Raw genomic sequence first — 17,471 nt, 5'->3', positions numbered from 1 at the left:
GGGGTCAGTTTTTTATGCAGAGAGTGGTGAGTGAGTGGAATGGGCAAAGGTGGTGGAGGTGGATACGACAGGGTCTTTTAAGAGACTTTTGGATGGGTACATGGAGCTTAGTAAAATAGAGGGCTACGGGTAAGCCTAGTCCTCGGCACAACTTTGTGGGCCGAAGGGCCTGTATTGTGCTGTAGGTTTTCTATGTTTCTAAATAATTCAGAGAATGAATTTTTTGCCCCATCGCAAGAGATTGCTCCAACGTCAGAAACTTAAAGGTGCAAATCCGGCCAAAGTAATAACGGGCGGGAGTAGAATCTGAATTGGCAGCAGGACCGACCAATCGGATACTCGACGGGCAAGGCGGCGGCGAGACAGTTCGGTGAGTGAGCGCGGAGCGGTCCAATCGGAATGAGGAGAGGGGAGCCCGACGATCCAATCGCGGGGCGGTGGATGGGCGGAACGTTTGATTCCCTTTAATTGCGTGCTGTCGCCATCTTGTGAAAAGTCGTTGGGAGCGACTGAGGGAATAAACGTAAAAGGTGTCTTAAAATTAAACCATCGGCATTCTCACGTTGTTCATTCTTTTTGTTTTAAAAAAATGGTAAAAATCTTCATCGGGAACCTGCCTCGTATAGCGACGAAAGAAGAGATCAAGGAGCTGTTCGAAAAGTACGGTAAATTGACCGAGTGCGACATCATCAAGGTGAGGTGGTGACAAGGGGAGGAAATAAATAAGCCAGTTTGCAAAATATTAATGTTTTATTCCGGGCTGGTGGGTTTCAGGCAGAAAACCGGGAGGCTTTTTTTAAAAAAATCACATCTGAAGTAACGTCAAGGGGAACAAAATTGTGGAGGGCCCGCTGTGATGGTGGAAGTGTTACATTAAAATCCTTCCCCCGGCCGCTCCAGTGGTCCAAAGGACATCACAATCAGAAGATGATGGATCCACTAGATCTATTGAGAAGGTTTCCCTGTACCGTTACTCTCTTAGAGGAGGATAAATAAATATTTGAAATGTAGATGTAAAAAAAGTGTAGGCGCAGGAAGTTGTCTGTTTCAATGTGTTTGGGTTTGGACTGCATACAGGGAATGGCCCTGAGGAAAAGTAGTACTCCCCTGTATCTTCCGAATTAAAATGCAGCATATTGGAGGAGAATGAATCCCTTTGAAAACATCTGCAGTGGATGGTATTGAGATGTATCGGCTTAAAAGGAAAATTGTATGTTGTATTTTCTAGTTTTTGAAGTTCACTCACTAGTCAGGATCTTGGCTTGAGTTTCATCTCAGAGATGTGTAATTATTCTATTAAAGGATTTAAAGGGTCGAGGGTACACTTATTATCAAAGAATGCCTGCAGTGTACAACTCCTGAGGTTTGCCCTCTCCAGATAGACGTGAAACAAAGAAGACCGTGGAAGTCGTTCAAACCCCTCACCCCCACACACAAAAAAAAATCACACAGATCGCCTCAAGTTTAAATCGCGATGTCAACAAGAGCATCAGCCTTGAGATTTGTCTGCTTTTACAGGCAGCCACAAAACAAGAAACCTGAAAGAACCCATTTTTTTAAAAAAAAACAACACCCAATGCACAAAAAAGGGGAAAAGAAAACACAAATCCTGCAAGCGATAAAGCAAGCAACAGCATTCCAACCTAAATTGAGTCCATAAACCCAGATGGTTGGCGGTGGTTGCTGCAGTTTTCTTGGCTGCTAATCATCTGGAGCCTGTAATCGGCTTGAGCACTTAGCTGGAAGCTAAGATGTTTTCTGATACCCTGGCTTCTAATGGTATGTTCCTAGGGGTGTGCTCTCTGCTGTCTTAAATTGTGAGTTTGTAATGTCCATGGAAAGACATTGCTGTACAGGAACTTAGCACAACTGGTTGATGTCTGTCTTGAGCAAGTAATTCTGATCAAGTACATTTGCTCCTTTACAAAGTAAAATTTGTCGAAGTACATACATGTCACCACATACAACCCTGAGATTCTTTTCCTGCGCGCATACTCAGCAAATCTGTAGAGTAGTAACTGTAAACAGGATCGTTGCAAGAGCATCGAAGACGACAAACTGCAAATATGAATAAATAGCAATAAATAAGAGAGCAGATAATAACAAGGTAACGGGTCTTTAAAGTCAGATCATTGGTTTTGTGAACATAATAGATGAGTGTGGTTATCCTCTTTTGTTGAAGAGCCTCATGGTTGAGGCGTAGTAACTGTTCTTGAACCCAGTGATGCGAGTCCTGAGGCTCCTGTACCTTCTCCCTGATGGCAGCAGTGAGAAAGGAGCATGATGGATCCATCTGACGATGGATGCTGCTTTCCTACGACAGTGTTCCATGTAGATGTGCTCAGTGATTGGGAGGGCTTTGCCTGTGATGGACTGGGCCAAATCCACTACCTTTTACAGGATTTTCCATTCAAAGGCACTGGTAGATAGATAGATAGATAGATACTTTATTCATCCCCATGGGGAAATTCAACTTTTTTTCCAATGTCCCATACACTTGTTGTAGCAAAACTAATTACATACAATACTTAACTCAGTAAAAAAAAATATGATATGCATCTAAATCACTATCTCAAAAAGCATTAATAATAGCTTTTAAAAAGTTCTTAAGTCCTGGCGGTAGAATTGTAAAGCCTAATGGCATTGGGGAGTATTGACCTCTTCATCCTGTCTGAGGAGCATTGCATCGATAGTAACCTGTCACTGAAACTGCTTCTCTGTCTCTGGATGGTGCTATGTAGAGGATGTTCAGAGTTATCCATAATTGACCCCACACCAGCCTTGATGAACTCGTATCTTATTAATGCCTTTTTTGTACTTAAGGTAGCCAGCAAAATCGTTTGAGTGTTGATCACTAATTCAAATCTAACTACATTTATTAGTGAAGTAGGTATGCAGTTTACAACCCTGAGATGCATCTTCCCACAGACAGCCACAAAACAAAACCACGGACCCATTCAAAGAAAAACATTAAACACCCAATGTGCCAAAAAAACAAGTCACACGAACAGCAGAAACTGAGCGAATAACACACAGAACATTAAACTTCAAACTGCAGAGCCTTTCAACTATATAGGAATGTTAATTCCACATTGTAGTAACTGTTTTAAAAGCTTTTTTTAAATATTTTGTCTATGGCCCTTCATTTCTGATCCCTCATCTCTACTGGAAATAGTCTGTTTCCCTCATATTTTCATCATTATAGCTCTATAATCTTTATCGCTTGCAGGTCAATGTGAGTGTTTAGTTTACTTTGTCAACATTCTATTTGACTTTATAACATCTGGATTAAAGAGGGTGACTATCTGTTATTTTCAGAACTGAATGTGTATTTTACATCAGTCTTCACAGTGGAAGATGTCTGCAGTCTACCGGACCTTCAAGAGTGTCAGGGAAGTGAAGTATGTGCAGTGAAAATTACAACTGAGAAGGTGCTCAGGAAGCTTAATGGTCTGAGGGTGGATAAATTTCCTAGACCTGATGGAATGCACCCTTGGGTTCTGAAGGAAGTAGCTGGAGAGATTGCGGAGGCATTAACAGTGATAGATTCTGGCATTGTACTGGATGACTGGAAAATTGCAAATGTTACTCCGCTATTTAAAAAGGGTGGAAGGTAGCATAAAGGAAACTATAGATCTGTTAGCCTGACATCAGTGGTTGGGAAGTTGTTGGAATCGATTGTTAGGGATGAGATTACGGAGTACCTTGAGGAACCTGACAAGATCGGCCAAAGCCAGCATGGTTTCCTGAAAGGAAAATCCTGCCTGTCAAACCTTCTGCAGTTCTTTGAGGAAACCAAAAACAGGGTACGCAAAGGTGATGCAGTAGATGTGGTGTACTTGGACCACATAATCTTTGATTGGCCTTTGACAGGGTGCCGCACATGAGGCTGCTCAACAATATAAGAACCCATGGAATTACAGGGAAGTTACTAGCATGGGTGGAGCATTGGCTGGTCGGCAGAAGACAGAGAGTGGGAATAAAGGGATCCTATTCTGGCTGGCTGCCGGTTACCAGTGGAGCTCCACAGGGGTCGTTGTTGGGACCGCTGCTTTTTACGATGTATGTCAATGATTCGGACTGTGGGATTAATGGATTTGTGGCTAACTGTGCCGGTGATACAAAGATAGGTGAAGGAGCGGGTAGTGGTGAGGAAACAGCCTGTAGAGAGACTGAGATAGTTTAGAGGAATGCATGACCATACACTTTTCAACATTGTATTTAATTTGCCACAGAGATTAACCTCCCGGTTGAGTCAGTGGTGAAAAAGGCAAATGCAATGTTGGCATTTATTTCTAGAGGTATAGAATATAAAAGCAGGGATGTGATGTTGAGGCTCTATTGTGTGCAGTTTTGGGTTTCTTATTTTAGAAAGAATATATTGACTTTAGAGAGGGTTCAGAGAAGATTCACGAGAATGATTCCAGGAATGAAAGGGTTACCGTATGAAGAACGTCTGGCAGCTCTTGGGCTGTATTCCCTGGAGTTCAGGAGAATGAGGGGTATCTCATAGAAACATTCCGAATATTAAAAGGCTTGAACAGTTTAGAAGTGGTTAAGTTACTTCTCATGGTAGGGGAGTCTAGTTCAAGAGGGCACGACTTCAGGATTGAAGGACGTCCTTTTAGAGCAGAGATGCGGAGAAATTACTTTAGTCAGAGGGTGGTAAATCTGTGGAATTGTTGCCACGAGCGGCTGTGGAAGCCAAGTCATTGGGTGCAGTTAAGGCACAGATAGATAGGTTTTTGATTAGCCAGGGCATCAAAGGGTATGGGGTGAAAGCAGAGGAGTGCGGATGACTGGAAGAATTGGATCAGCCCATGATTAAATTGCGGTGCAGACTCGATGGGCCAAATGGCTGCCTTCTGCGCCTGTATCTTATGGACTAGAATATAAAAGCAAGGATGTAATGTTGGGACTTTATAAAGAACTGGTGATGCCTCACTTGGAGTATTGTGAGCAGTCTTGGGCCCCCTATCTAAGGAAGGATGTGCTGACACTGGAGAGGGTTCAAATGAGGCTCACGAAAATAATTCCAGGATTGAACGGTTTGTCAAATGAAGAGCTTTTGATGGCTTTGGGCCTGTATTCACTAGAATTCAGAAGAATGAGGGGTGACCTCATTGAAACCTATTGAATGGTGAAAGGCCTTGATAGAATGGATGTGGAGAGGATGTTTCCTATGACAGGAGACTAGAGGACTCAGAATAGAGGCGCATCCTTTTAGAATAGTGATGGGGAGGGATTTCTTTAGCCAGAGAGTGGTGAACCTGTGGAGCTCGTGGCCACAGGCAGCTATGGAGGCCTAGTCGTTGGGTATATCTAAGGCAGAGATTGAGAGATTCTTGATTGGTCGGTGCATGAAGGGATATGGGGAGAAGGCAGGAGTTTGGGGCTGAGAGGGAAAATAGATCAGCCATGATGAAATGGCGGAGCAGACTTGATGGGCCAAATGGCCTAATTGTGCTCCTGTATCTTGTGGTCTTTTAATAGTGGGGTTGAAATTTGCAGTTCTGAGAAACAAACCTAAAATGAAGCAAGTGGATATTGGCACTTGAACATAATCTCTGGTCAAAGGCTGTGGCGGGGAATTTAGTCACCTGTCTTCATTCAGGATTGCTGGGCCAGAGCAGCTGAAAAAGTAAAATCTGTTATTTTCTTTCAATTAGAATTATGGCTTTGTGCACATGGAGGACAAAGAGGCGGCAGATGAGGCGATCAAGAACCTGCACCATCACAAGCTCCATGGGCTTCCCATCAACGTCGAGGCCAGCAAGAGCAAAGTGAAGACCTCGACCAAGCTGCACATCAGCAATATCAGTAGCGAATGCACTAACCAGGAGCTCCGGGCCAGGTTTGAGGAGTATGGACCTGTCATTGAGTGTGACATTGTCAAGGACTACGCCTTTGTGCACATGGAGAGGGAGGAGGATGCCATGGAAGCTATCCGAGGGTTTGATGGCACTGAGTTTAAAGGTGAAAGAGCTTGGGGGGGGATTAGGGGTGCCGTGCTGACCTTATCTGCAAGATTCCACTTAACGCCTGTAGCTCTCCCCGTACATTATGGTTGAAGGGAAAAAAAAACATCGTCAGCCATTCCCTCCTAATTTTCCTTTAAAGAATTAGAATTGTCTTTTGAGGAGGCGAAGAAAGGAACATCTTGGAGTTTTCCAAGCGAATAGTTCACTGTTGCACATCCGATGAACCACTGGCCAGTGTAATATTGAACACTTCTAACGTTCTTTCATAGAAACGAAAGCAAGATTGGCCCTAATCATCCCACGCCTAGTTATCCGTGACAGGGTGGTGTGAATTGTTGGCTTTGTACTACTGAGGCCCATTTGGTGAAGGTGTTTTTTTAGGGATTGGGTGCAGGTGGCTGTGAAGAAGCAACAGTTATATTTTTCATCTGGGGCCATGTGTGTCTGGAAGGGGCAGCCTCCCATGGTGGTGTTTGCTTAACCTGACACCTCTGTCCTTCTCAGCAGTGGATGTGTGTTTGCCGTGTGCTGCTGGAGTACTCTAGGAAGATAACCCAAGTGACCGAACAGCATCACCTTGGTCCAAATTCCTAATCTGGACTCACCTAGTTTAGTTGGGCTTAGCTGGTCCTGATTTCATGACTATCGGTAAATTTGGGAAATCTTTTAATCCCAAATTTTAATAGATTAGTCAAACTCCCATGTTACGCTCACAAGGGAGGACTGACCACTTGTCCATAGTAGCAACTGGCAAATCTGGAATTAATTCCTGGCCTTCAGGAGACGTGAGGAGAATTCATGACTTATTCTGTGGAATGTGAGGTTCCTAAACCTTTTGTCCTAGATGTGAATTAACTAGTGTTTAAATAAATGTACGTTGATTATAGAATTGACTTTTAATTTCAGTTTCTTCTCTATTGGGAAAGCTGGGTGGAGGGAGGAAAAAATACCATTTAGAATTCCCAGTGTCTAATCTCTGGTGGCTTGTGACAGAAGAGACCAGCTCTGTGCCCACGTAGCGTGAACAGCCTTGTGTTGCCCTATGCAGTCAAAATCCCTTGACACCCGTCATCTAGACTACAAGTGAAAAGTGCCTGCTTGGGCGAGATGCTGCACCTTGGCACAGGAGAACAAGGTAGGTGACATTCAAATTGCTGGCCAGTAGCCAGGAGCGTGAACGTTTGTAGTATGTGGAGATAACTGGGCTAGGGAGAGTCTTTATGGGAGAGTTCAATATGGCAACCTCAGCAGTTTTTTTTGGTAACAAGGGTTCATGTCATTGTGCATGAATAAGAATGTAAGTGTTGAGGTTGCATTACTGTCGTTTCTTTTACACAAGTTCATGGACCGCTTGCCACGTCTTGTTTTGATATGTCCTTGGTTGTATCCCGTTTTCTGTCCTCCATGAGAGTTGGATCGCGGGGTAATGATGCAGCTGTATAAAACTCTGGTTAGGCCACACTTGGAGTACTGTGTCCAGTTCTGGTCGCCTCACTATAGGAAGGACGTGGAAGCATTGGAAAGGGTACAGAGGAAATTTACCAGGATGCTGCCTGGTTTAGAGAGTATGCATTATGATCAGAGATTAAGGGAGCTAGGGTTTTACTCTCTGGAGAGAAGGAGGATGAGAGGAGACATGATAGAGGTATACAAGATATTAAGAGGAATAGACAGAGTGGATAGCCAGCGCCTCTTCCCCAGGGCACCACTGCTCAGTACAAGAGGACATAGCTTTAAGGTAAGGGGAAGGAAGTTCAAGGGGGATATTAGTGGAAGGTTTTTTTACTCAGAGAGTGGTTGGTGCGTGGAATGCACTGCCTGAGTCAGTGGTGGAGGCAGATACACTAGTGAAATTTAAGAGACTACTAGACAGGTATATGGAGGAATTTAAGGTGGGGGGTTATATGGGAGGCAGGGTTTAAGGGACGGCACAACATTGTGGGCCGAAGAGCCTGTACTGTTCTGTATTATTCTATGTTCTGTTGGGTGCAGAATGGGACTGCTGTTTTCATTTATGACTGCAACATCTGTACACTTAAAAGAGCTGACTTCACAATCCAGTGCTCCCAGCAATGGAGCATCCAACTTTCCATCTGATTTCCCCAGCCTACTTTTGTTAGGTAGTTTGCCTCTTTTCACCCCCCACCCCCCTTCCCCGGAGAATACATGACAGTAGATATGGCTTTATTCACAGGGCAACATGACAAAAAGGTGCAGAATAGAACTTCGGTGGATAGTCATAGAAAAGTACAGCACAGAAATAGACCCTTTGGCCTATCTAGTCCGTATAGAACCATTTAACCTACACTGGGAGCATTGCCCTACCATCTCTGTACTCTGTGCAACTTTAAGTGATTTTTCTTCATGCACAAATGCCATCTGGTCCCTTGTGCTTGCTCCAGTATGCATGACTGATCTATTCCCAACCCTCAATTCCTTCTCTGTTCCCTTAATTCCCCAGAATTCCAAAAATAAAATTCCATTACCATCTGCAAGAAGACGTCCTAAGTTTTATATACAACTGGCCCCTTGTAACTACGTTCCCTTGTTGTAGATTAGTGAAAATGGTCATAGAAAAAAAAGTCTGAGTGAAGAAGTTTCCCCACCTGTTTCCCCTTAAACTTTATATCTTTCACCCTTAACCCATGACCTCTGGTTGTCATCCCACCCAACCTCATTGGAAAAAACCTGCTTGAATTTACCCTAACTTTACTCCTCATGATTTTGTATTCTTCTGTCTTCTACTTACCAAGGAATAAAGACCTAACCGATTCATTCTTTCCTTATAGCACAGCTCTTCCAGTCCCAGCAACATTCTTGTAAATTTTCCCTGTACTCTTTCAACCTTATTTACATCTTTGCTGTAGGCAGGTGACCAAAACTGCACATGATAACCCAGGTTAGGCCTCATCAACATCTTGTACAACTTAAACATCCCATCTCCTGTACCTGGTATTTTGATTTAGGAAGGCCAAGGTAGCAAAAGCTTTCTTTATGAACCAATCTGCCTGTGCTGTCACTTTCAAAGAATTATGATCCTTTTGGTCTACCACATTCCTCAGTGCCCTACGGGTAGAACTTGGTAGAACTGTGTAAGTTCTACCAAGTGTAACACCTCGCATGTGTCTGCCTTAAATTCCATCTGTCATTTTTCTGCCCACTTTTTTTTTTCAGCTGGTCTAGATCCCACTACGAGCTCTGACAGTCTTCTTTGCTGTCCACTACACCCCCAATCTTGGTGTCATCCACGTATTTACTGATCCAGTTAACCACGTTATCATCCATGTAATCTTTATAGATGACAAGCCACGATATACCCAGCACTGATCTTGCAGCACTCCACTAGTTGCAGGTCTCCAGTCTGGGAGGCAACCATCTACCCCCACTCTCTGGCTTCTCCCACAAAGCCAGTGTCTAATCCAGTTTGCTACCTCATCTTGAATGCGAGCGACTGAAACTGCTTCACCAACCTCCCATGCGGGAGTTTGTCAGATGCCTTGCTGAAATCCATGTAGATAACATCCACTGCCTTCCCTTCATCAACATCCCTGTAAGTTCCTCAAAACCCTATAAAACTCTACCACACACAAAACCATGCTGACCCCCCCCATCCCTTGTTTGGCTGCACACATGGATTACCATTCTGATTCCGGAGGAGCAATTTTGTCCCTTGAAATATTTTTTGCTCTTAAGATATCTGTAGAATACCTTGGGATTCTCCTTCACCTTCTCTGATAGACCCTATTTAAGCCCTTCTGTTTTCTTAAGTGTCCTGTTCCTACCTGCCTATAACTGCTATACACCTCCATTTTTCTTCTGGGGAAAAAGAAGGTCCTCAATATCTCTTGAAAACCAAGGTTCTCTAAGCCTGTTATCTTTGCCTTTTATTCTAACAGGCATATATAAGCTTTGTACTCTCAAAATTTCACTTTTGAAGGCCTCCCAGTTACCAAGTATACCTTTGCCTGCAAGCAGCCTGTCCCAATCCATGCTTGCCAGATCATTTCTGATACCATTCAAGTTGGGCTTCCTCCAGTTTAGAATCTCACTCTGTGGACCAGACCTATCTTTGTCCGTATTTGCTTTGGAGTTGATGGCATTATGATCACTCGATGCAAAGTGTTCCCCTTCTGTCAACTGCCCTGTCTCGTTCCCTAACAGGAGATCAAGTATCACACATCCTCTTGTTGGGACTTCTATGTACTGATTAAGGAAACTTCCCTGAACACTTTAGACAAACTCTGTCCCATTTAGAGTATGGAAGTCCTAGTCAATATGTGGAAAGTTTAAAATCTCCCGCTATAACAACTTCGTGTTTCTTGTAGCAGTCTGTGATCTCTCTGCAAATTTGTTCCTCTAAGTTCCTCAGACTGTTGGATGGTCTATAATGTAGCCTCATTAACGTGGTCATTCTTTTCTTATTCCTTAGTTCCACTCATAAAGCCTTGCCAGACGAGTTCTCCAGTCTATTCTGACTGAGCACTGTAAATGACATTTTCCTTAACTAGTAATGCCATCCCTCCCGCATTGCCGTGTCTAAAACAACGGAACCCTGGAATAGTGAGCTGCCAGTCCTGCCCCTCAATAGGCAATAGGGGCAGGAGTAGGCCATTCGGCCCTTCGAGCCAGCACCGCCATTCCCTGTGATCATGGCTGATCATCCACAATCAGTACCCCCGTTCCTGCCTTCTCCCCATATCCCTTGACTCTCCTATCTTTAAGAGCTGTAACTAACTCACTCTTGAAAGCATCCAGAGAATTGGCCTCCACTGCCTTCTGTGGCAGAGCATTCCACAGATTCACAACTCTCTGGGTGAAAAAGTTTTTCTTCAACTCTGATCTAAATGGTCTATCCCTTACTCTTAAACTGTAGCCCCTGGTTCTGGACTCCCCCAACATCAGGAACATATTTCCTGCCTCCAGTGTGTCCAATCCCTTAATAATCTTATATGTTTCAATCAGATCCCCTCCCATCCTTCTAAATTCCAGTGTATACAAGCCCAGTCGCTCCAATCTTTCAACATATGACAATCCTGCCATCCCGGGAATTAACCTCATGAACCTATGCTGCACTCCCTCAATAGCAAGAATGTCCTTCCTCAGATTTGGAGACCAAAACTGCACACGATACTCCAGGTGTGGTCTCACCAGGGCCCTGTACAACAAGTCTCCTGCAATCAAGTCTCACTAAGGGCTACAATATCATAATTCCATGTGTTGATCCATGTCCTGAGCTCATCTGTCTTTCCTACAATATTTCTTACACTGAAATATACGCAGCTCAGGACTTAGTCACACCATGCTCAACCTTTTGATTCCTTACTTTGTATGAGGTCTTAACTACATCTGTCTCCGTAATCTCTCCACTAAATGTTCTTGCATTCTAGTTCCCATAACCCTGCAACTCTATTTTAACCACCCACCCCACTGCCCCCAGTCCAGGTTCAGCCCTTCGCAAGATCTCAACATCAATCCTCATGGCATCTCACTTATTTCAATGAGATCGCTTTTCGTTCTTCGAAGCTCCAGAAGGAATGTGGATCCAACCTGATTAGCCCGTCTTGATGGCTGAAAAATCCCATCTCGGGGACTAGTGTGGTGGATCTCCATTGGACTGCATCCAATGATCCTCTGAGATAAAGGTTGCACTCTTCCAGGGGTGGCCTTGAATAATTGTTACAAAAGCAACCCCTTTCTATATGTCATCTGCCTTAAGAACTTGCTGTTCCTGTTTGCTAACTTTTTGTGATTTGTACACAAAGAACACCTAGATCTCAAATGTCCTTTATTTGCAGTGTCTTCCATTTGCATAATAAACTGCCTTTTGAATCATTGACAGAGGTGTATGACCCTGTGCTTTGCTACACTCAACACCATTTGCCAAATGTTCACTATATCATGTTGTAGGTAGAGCCACAATATCCTCGTCGCTACATGAACCGATCCTTGGTACGTTCCACTAGTTAAGTCTTTCTGACCTGAATCAGTTTATTCCAACTCCCCCGTCACCTTTGTGATAACATGTTTTCAATCCATGCTGACACACGTGCTTAGTTACAAAGAGTTCTTCACTCGTGCACTTGCTTCTTCATGTTTTTGGAGGTTTGAGTAAGGATTGAAAAGCATCAACACATCAGGACCACATGCAAAATGCTGGATGAACTCATCAAGTCGGGCAGCATCTATGGAAGGGAATAAACAGTCAATACTTTCGGGCCAGGACGAAGAGACAGATCAGGAAGATTGACTCACTCCTTCCCCCCCCCCCCCCCCCACCCCCAAAAACAAGTCTTTCCACACCAGAAGTCATAATGATTATCTTAGGGTTGGAAGATGGTCCCGGGTCCTTGAACATTACGGCTATTCAAGGGTATCCAATGGTGAGTGAATAGATCAAGGTAAAGAGGATATGGCTCCCTTGTGATCCAGTCAAATATCTCCTCCACCACTCATAACTAGATTAGGCCAAAAACGTGATACCTTGGCATGATGACCGTTGGATGACTGGTGTCTAGGGAACACTGGGGTTGGCTGGCAACCCGGGTTCAATTCCTGCCGCTTCCTGTAAAGTGCGTAAGTTCTCCCCATGACCACGTGGGTTTCCTCCGGGTGCTCTGGTTTCCTTCCGCATTCCAAAGACCTACGGGTTGGTAGGTTAATTGGTCATTGTAAATTGTCCCGTGATTAGGGTAGGGTGAAATTGGGGGATTGTGGGGCAGCGTGCTCGAAGGGCCGGCAGGGCTAATCCTGCACTGTATCCCAGTAAATAAATAAACTACTCCCAGAAAGGGGTGGCAATCTTGAGGAATTAATGAGCAAAATGTGTAGGGGAGCAGGGCGAAAAGGAAGAAAATGTTAGGTCTAGTCAACTTTGTGTCTCATTCCACTTCCCTCCGCTGCTATCACACGTATAGTATTTCCTGAATGACACTTGTTTTGATTCTTTTGGTTAAGAACAGAATTCTATTTTCAGTCACATCAATACTGTTTCAATTTTTTTTTTCGCCTATCATTTTGTAACTTTTCAAGTTCCATTTCCTTATCGTTTTACCTTGTGGGTTAGAACAAGAGCAGCAATGTTGTAAGATGAAGATGCAGATAGCAAAAAGGAATAACACTTGCAACTGTGTTTGCTGTGTGATTGTTCTTCATCTCCGTGTCCCTTCCACACTGGCACCTCATTCGACTCCGTGTTTTACTGTTACTAAAACATGGGCAAGACTGGTCTTGCAGTGGAGCCTGAAGGAGACTGAAAACCTCTTCGCAGTGTTCAATACGTCATTTTGGCCAGTTTTAAAATTCTAACTCTATGTATTTTGCCTACTTTGTGCAGGTGGTAGGTAATCTTTGTGAATTGCTTAACCAGTTTTGAAATTACATACTGAAAATGTGCTACAAAATTTGGAAGAAGCCGGTTACTAACAATTTGGTGGCTTTTCCATCCTTTGAGACTTTTTTTTTTGGCTAGCAGATCTTCAATCATATGAGAATTTGACAGCTGCCACCATTTTTCTTTGGTGTGGCTTCTAAGAATGTAATGAGGGAATGTTTTATTTCCTTTGCCAAGCCCCAGCTTCTGTCTTTCTGCCTTTTCAACACCTGGTTATTATGTCTAAGCCATGTTCTCTGTCCTGAAAATCCATTGACTTGTTGGGTAGCTCAATCTTACTCCGAAGGTCCTGGGGGGAATAAAATGTTCTGTCCTCAGATTATCGGTTTACGGAGATTTGAATCTTGACTCAGGTTGATCGTGCCCCCCTGTGCTAATATCTCGTGGGTTCCGCCACTTCTGATATTTGTTTCTTTGAAGGGGACGTCACGATCAGCAATGTGCAGTGGCCGATTCGCAGCAGCTTTCAAGAAAAAGCCTTGATGTCTTGACTCTTTATAATTTGTTGGAGGATTCTCCGCAGGAATACTGAAGGCCAGCATGGGCCTTGTTCACAAGTTATTGAGTTGATAAGCAGAGTTTGTTGGGGGGGGGGGGTGAGGTCAAGTAGTGTGGGGGAGTTGAATGTTGTATCAGTAAATCTGTTTACACTGGCTCTTGTGTTTCTAGTAAATTTTCTTTTCCGTCCTTCTCTAGGTTAGTCGAGAATAGCAAGGAATGAGTGTCTTGAAACTCAGTGATAGAATTGGGGAAGGGGGGAAGAGGGGAAAATGAAGGAAGGTCACTCTTGTAATTTCCTTAAGGATCTGTCAGCTTTGCCTCTCCTCTTCGGCCAGGCCAGTATACATTGCCATTGTTGAAATGTGGTCCTCAGTTCTTCGTGGAACTGAGGAGAAAGGGAGGATTCTTTGAATACTGCATCTCAAGAAAACACTCAGTCATCTGAAAGTTTTATCCACTGCTGTAGCTTTAATCGGGCATGTTCTGCCTGATTAACATCTCTGAATATAGGGAGTGTAGCTATGATTAAATTCATTGGAGGTAGAAATGAGTTAATTTTATCAAATAAAAAGCTATTTCCCTGTTTGTCTTTTTACAGTGTTTCACATTGTGCTGAGTTACTAATATTTCAGAGCTGTCAATGAAATCTTCAGTCAGTTCAATCAAGCAAGTAGTGTTCCGTTTTCATCCTTCACAGTCCCACTTCCCCCAACTGAGCAAAGGTGATCATTTGACTCCCTAAAGACACCGTAACTGTCTTTGGTAGTAGTTATAATTAATTTGGTCCTGCCCGGCTTTGCATATGGTTTCAACATAACCACAGCAAGATGTTATTGAGCAAACTCTTCCGTCTTGTTTTTAAAGGCAGACGGATCCATGTCCAGCTGTCGAGAAGTCGGCTCCGGACACAGCCAGGGATGGGCGACAAAAACGGCTGTTTTCGGTGCGGTAAAGAGGGCCACTGGTCTAAAGAATGCCCCAAAGATCGCGGTGGTTTCGAAGGCGGATTCCCTTGCAACTATCCCCAACCTTACCCAGTGCGGCCCATGTCAGCGTACGGAGAGCGCCCGGTGTACGACGAGCGGTATGGGATGGCCGAGCACTACGAGAGCTATTTGGCACAGCCCTGTGCGCCAATGGGAGATCCCTACTATGATCGCCGGTCAACTCAGCTTCCACCCATAGGCACCCCAATGAGCGATTGCGTCCCTGGCGGGTTAGACCCCTATGGGAGGCACGCTGTGCCGCCTCCTCGCCCTTCCTATTACAGCAGGGATAGGAGCCCTCTGCGTCGGATGCCCATGGCCTCCTCGAGCACTGCATATGGGTTTGAGTACTCTCAAGTCACTTCGGCAGCCATGTCCACTAGATCTCCGTATGACGTGCCAAGCACAGCGGGGAATGCCTACGTGGACCGAATGCAGTACTCTATGTTCTGATCCAAAGGTGAGGCACCACCCACTTTCCAACTGCAGATGTGTGTCTGACATTGCAGACTTGGCTTATTCAGTGTCTAATGCTCAAGGGACGGAGGAGGTTTCCTCACCTCCTGGTCAGCCCCCTTCTCCCAAACCAACCTCGTCCCATCCGTATTTTTATTTTCATCCCCCCCCCCTCCCCCTGTTTTTGTTCAGTATCTCGGGGTTGCTAATACAGGCCTTGGCACTCTTTGGGCTGTGGAGGGATAGCGGGAGTGTCGAACAGTTGACATAACTGCTTCTAACCACTGCGTCATTCTTCCTTTGAAATGTTGGACGTTTCTGGTGACTTGGCATGACAGTCGGGTTATGATCTCCCATAGTTGTTGAAACACCTTCTGACGCACATTTCTTCCATGAATTGGGGGGAGGGGGGCAGAAGGTGTCAATTGGAAGCAGTTGTAGAACGTAATGGTGAAGTCAAAGTCTTCGGGAGAGGTGGGGTGGAGAATATTGTCCAGTGGTGCCCCGTAGCCTTCTTGGTTATTGATCTATAGTTGATTTGTACTACTGTAACCTCAACCAGAAAATGCTTTCGCCAAAATTACCAAGGAGCTTAACTGTTTTGATTTTTTTTTCCCTCTCTGTGTTGCCAAGGACAGTTTTTTATTTAATGTGCATTAATTACTGGATATCTTCAAGTCTGTTTCTCACATGGCTTACGTAGGACAGGGTGAAATGGCGGCCAGTTTTCAAGGGCAGTCAAATCGGGCTGCTGACACAAGGTGAAACCTGTGCCTTTTTTATGTGAAAATTTTTTTAAAAAACTGATGTCCATGTGTGCTTCTTTATTTCTTGCAGGAGTGGTAATTATCCCTTGACAAGAGAGTCGGGTTTTCCAAATACACATGCAAATCTTCGGGTTGTAAGGGATGTGTTCATCGCCCGGATGTAAAGCAAAAGCTGTTTGGTGTGATGCAATACCCCAATATTTTTTATTAAAAAAAAGTCAATTAAAATGTACTTTTGGTTCCTGATCTGAACTCACTTTCTCCATTTTGACAGAGACCAATCTTTCTGTGGCCTGGTCTTGTTCTGCGTGTATTTTCTTACCATTTTGGTAACGTTACTTGTGCTAGCTAGAAGTATATTGGACATCTGTCAGTAGTTTAAAAAAAAACTTTTTTTAGTTATGCATTTCCTTGTATTAAAAGCTTAACAATAAACACCAGGAATTTCATGTTCAGTTTTCTGGCTCTGTGTTGCTGTTCATGTTTGATCCTTTTGAATTGTACGGGATGAGCTGCGTCTTCGTTGCTTCAGACATCTGAGTCATAGCACCTGCCCTCAGCCACTCTGGGATCACGCCTCCATTTTGCCTTTTGTGACCTGATCCATTGACTTCCTTTCGAGGACCGCTGTTGTACGAAGGTGAGGTGCGAGAAGAACACGGTCTGGTTGAACACCTGGTTCAATGTCCAGTGAATCCTTGCATGGACTGCAAACACGCCACTCTGCCTTAATTTTATCTGAGTTTCAACATAAATGAGCCTAATTGATTCAGGTGGCACCTCCATTCTGCTACCTGTTTTTTTTTAAACTGTTAAGTTGACTCAGCAGATGGCTGTGGGTATATTTATGGCAGAGGTTGACTGGTCAGGGTATGAAGGGATACGGGGAGAAGGCAGGAGATTGGGGCTGAGAGGGAAAATAGATGAAATGGCGGAGCAGGCTCGATGGGCCAAATGGCCTAATCCTGCTCTTACGGTTTTATAGTCTCAATCTCAAATACAAGTTTTATCTGGATGAAACAGTAGTGTAGCGGATAGCCTAATGCTACTACTGCGCCAGCGACCCAGGTTCAATTCCTACTACTGTCTTTAAAGAATTTGTTCGTTCTCCCATAACTGCTGGGTTTCCTCCGGGTGCTTTGCTTTCCAAATATATTCTAATTTTGAATCTTCTTGATGATCACTGGTGAAGGCTACTAATAGCTCAAGGCTATACAAGTAGCTTGAGTAGTAGTTAGTAATGAAGGAACTTTTTATGACTTGTTTTTTCTTACCTGCCGCCAATCGCCTCCTGTGGTCGGAGGAGCTATTACACCTCGAACTAATAATCATGGATTGAGTTCCCATGCTCCCCGGCTTTTACATGTTTCTCTCCGCTTTGTTAAGTCAG

The 17,471-nt window shown here is 44.1% G+C and overlaps 1 protein-coding gene across 3 annotated transcripts; it reads left to right on the top strand.

Moving 5' to 3' along the window:
- The first annotated feature begins 437 nt into the window (after window positions 1-437).
- On the top strand, window positions 438-16,536 carry LOC140717625 (RNA-binding protein 4-like). Of its 3 annotated transcripts, XM_073031210.1 has the most exons (4): window positions 438-694; window positions 5,670-5,976; window positions 14,737-15,318; window positions 16,152-16,536. In XM_073031210.1, the coding sequence occupies exons 1-3, from the start codon at window positions 590-592 to the stop codon at window positions 15,309-15,311; spliced, it is 987 nt and encodes a 328-aa protein (XP_072887311.1). In that variant the 5' UTR covers window positions 438-589; the 3' UTR covers window positions 15,312-15,318; window positions 16,152-16,536. The 3 variants fall into 3 exon arrangements, with proteins under 3 accessions (XP_072887311.1, XP_072887310.1, XP_072887312.1); XM_073031209.1 differs by having other exon boundaries at window positions 14,737-16,536; XM_073031211.1 differs by lacking the exon at window positions 14,737-15,318 and having other exon boundaries at window positions 445-694.
- The last annotated feature ends 935 nt before the right edge of the window (window positions 16,537-17,471 follow it).

Source organism: Hemitrygon akajei, chromosome 28 (assembly GCF_048418815.1).
Source record: "Hemitrygon akajei chromosome 28, sHemAka1.3, whole genome shotgun sequence".
NCBI classification, from domain to species: Eukaryota; Metazoa; Chordata; class Chondrichthyes; order Myliobatiformes; family Dasyatidae; genus Hemitrygon; species Hemitrygon akajei.
Note: the sequence above shows the minus strand (reverse complement) of the source record. Positions and strands in the feature narration are given on the sequence as shown.

Coding starts and splice junctions, on each gene's coding strand:
- LOC140717625 (XM_073031210.1), top strand. CDS start 590: ATGGTAAAAATCTTCATCGGGAACCTGCCTCGTATAGCGACGAAAGAA. Junction 695..5,669: donor CCGAGTGCGACATCATCAAG/GTGAGGTGGTGA, acceptor TCTTTCAATTAG/AATTATGGCTTTGTGCACAT. Junction 5,977..14,736: donor TGATGGCACTGAGTTTAAAG/GTGAAAGAGCTT, acceptor TTGTTTTTAAAG/GCAGACGGATCCATGTCCAG.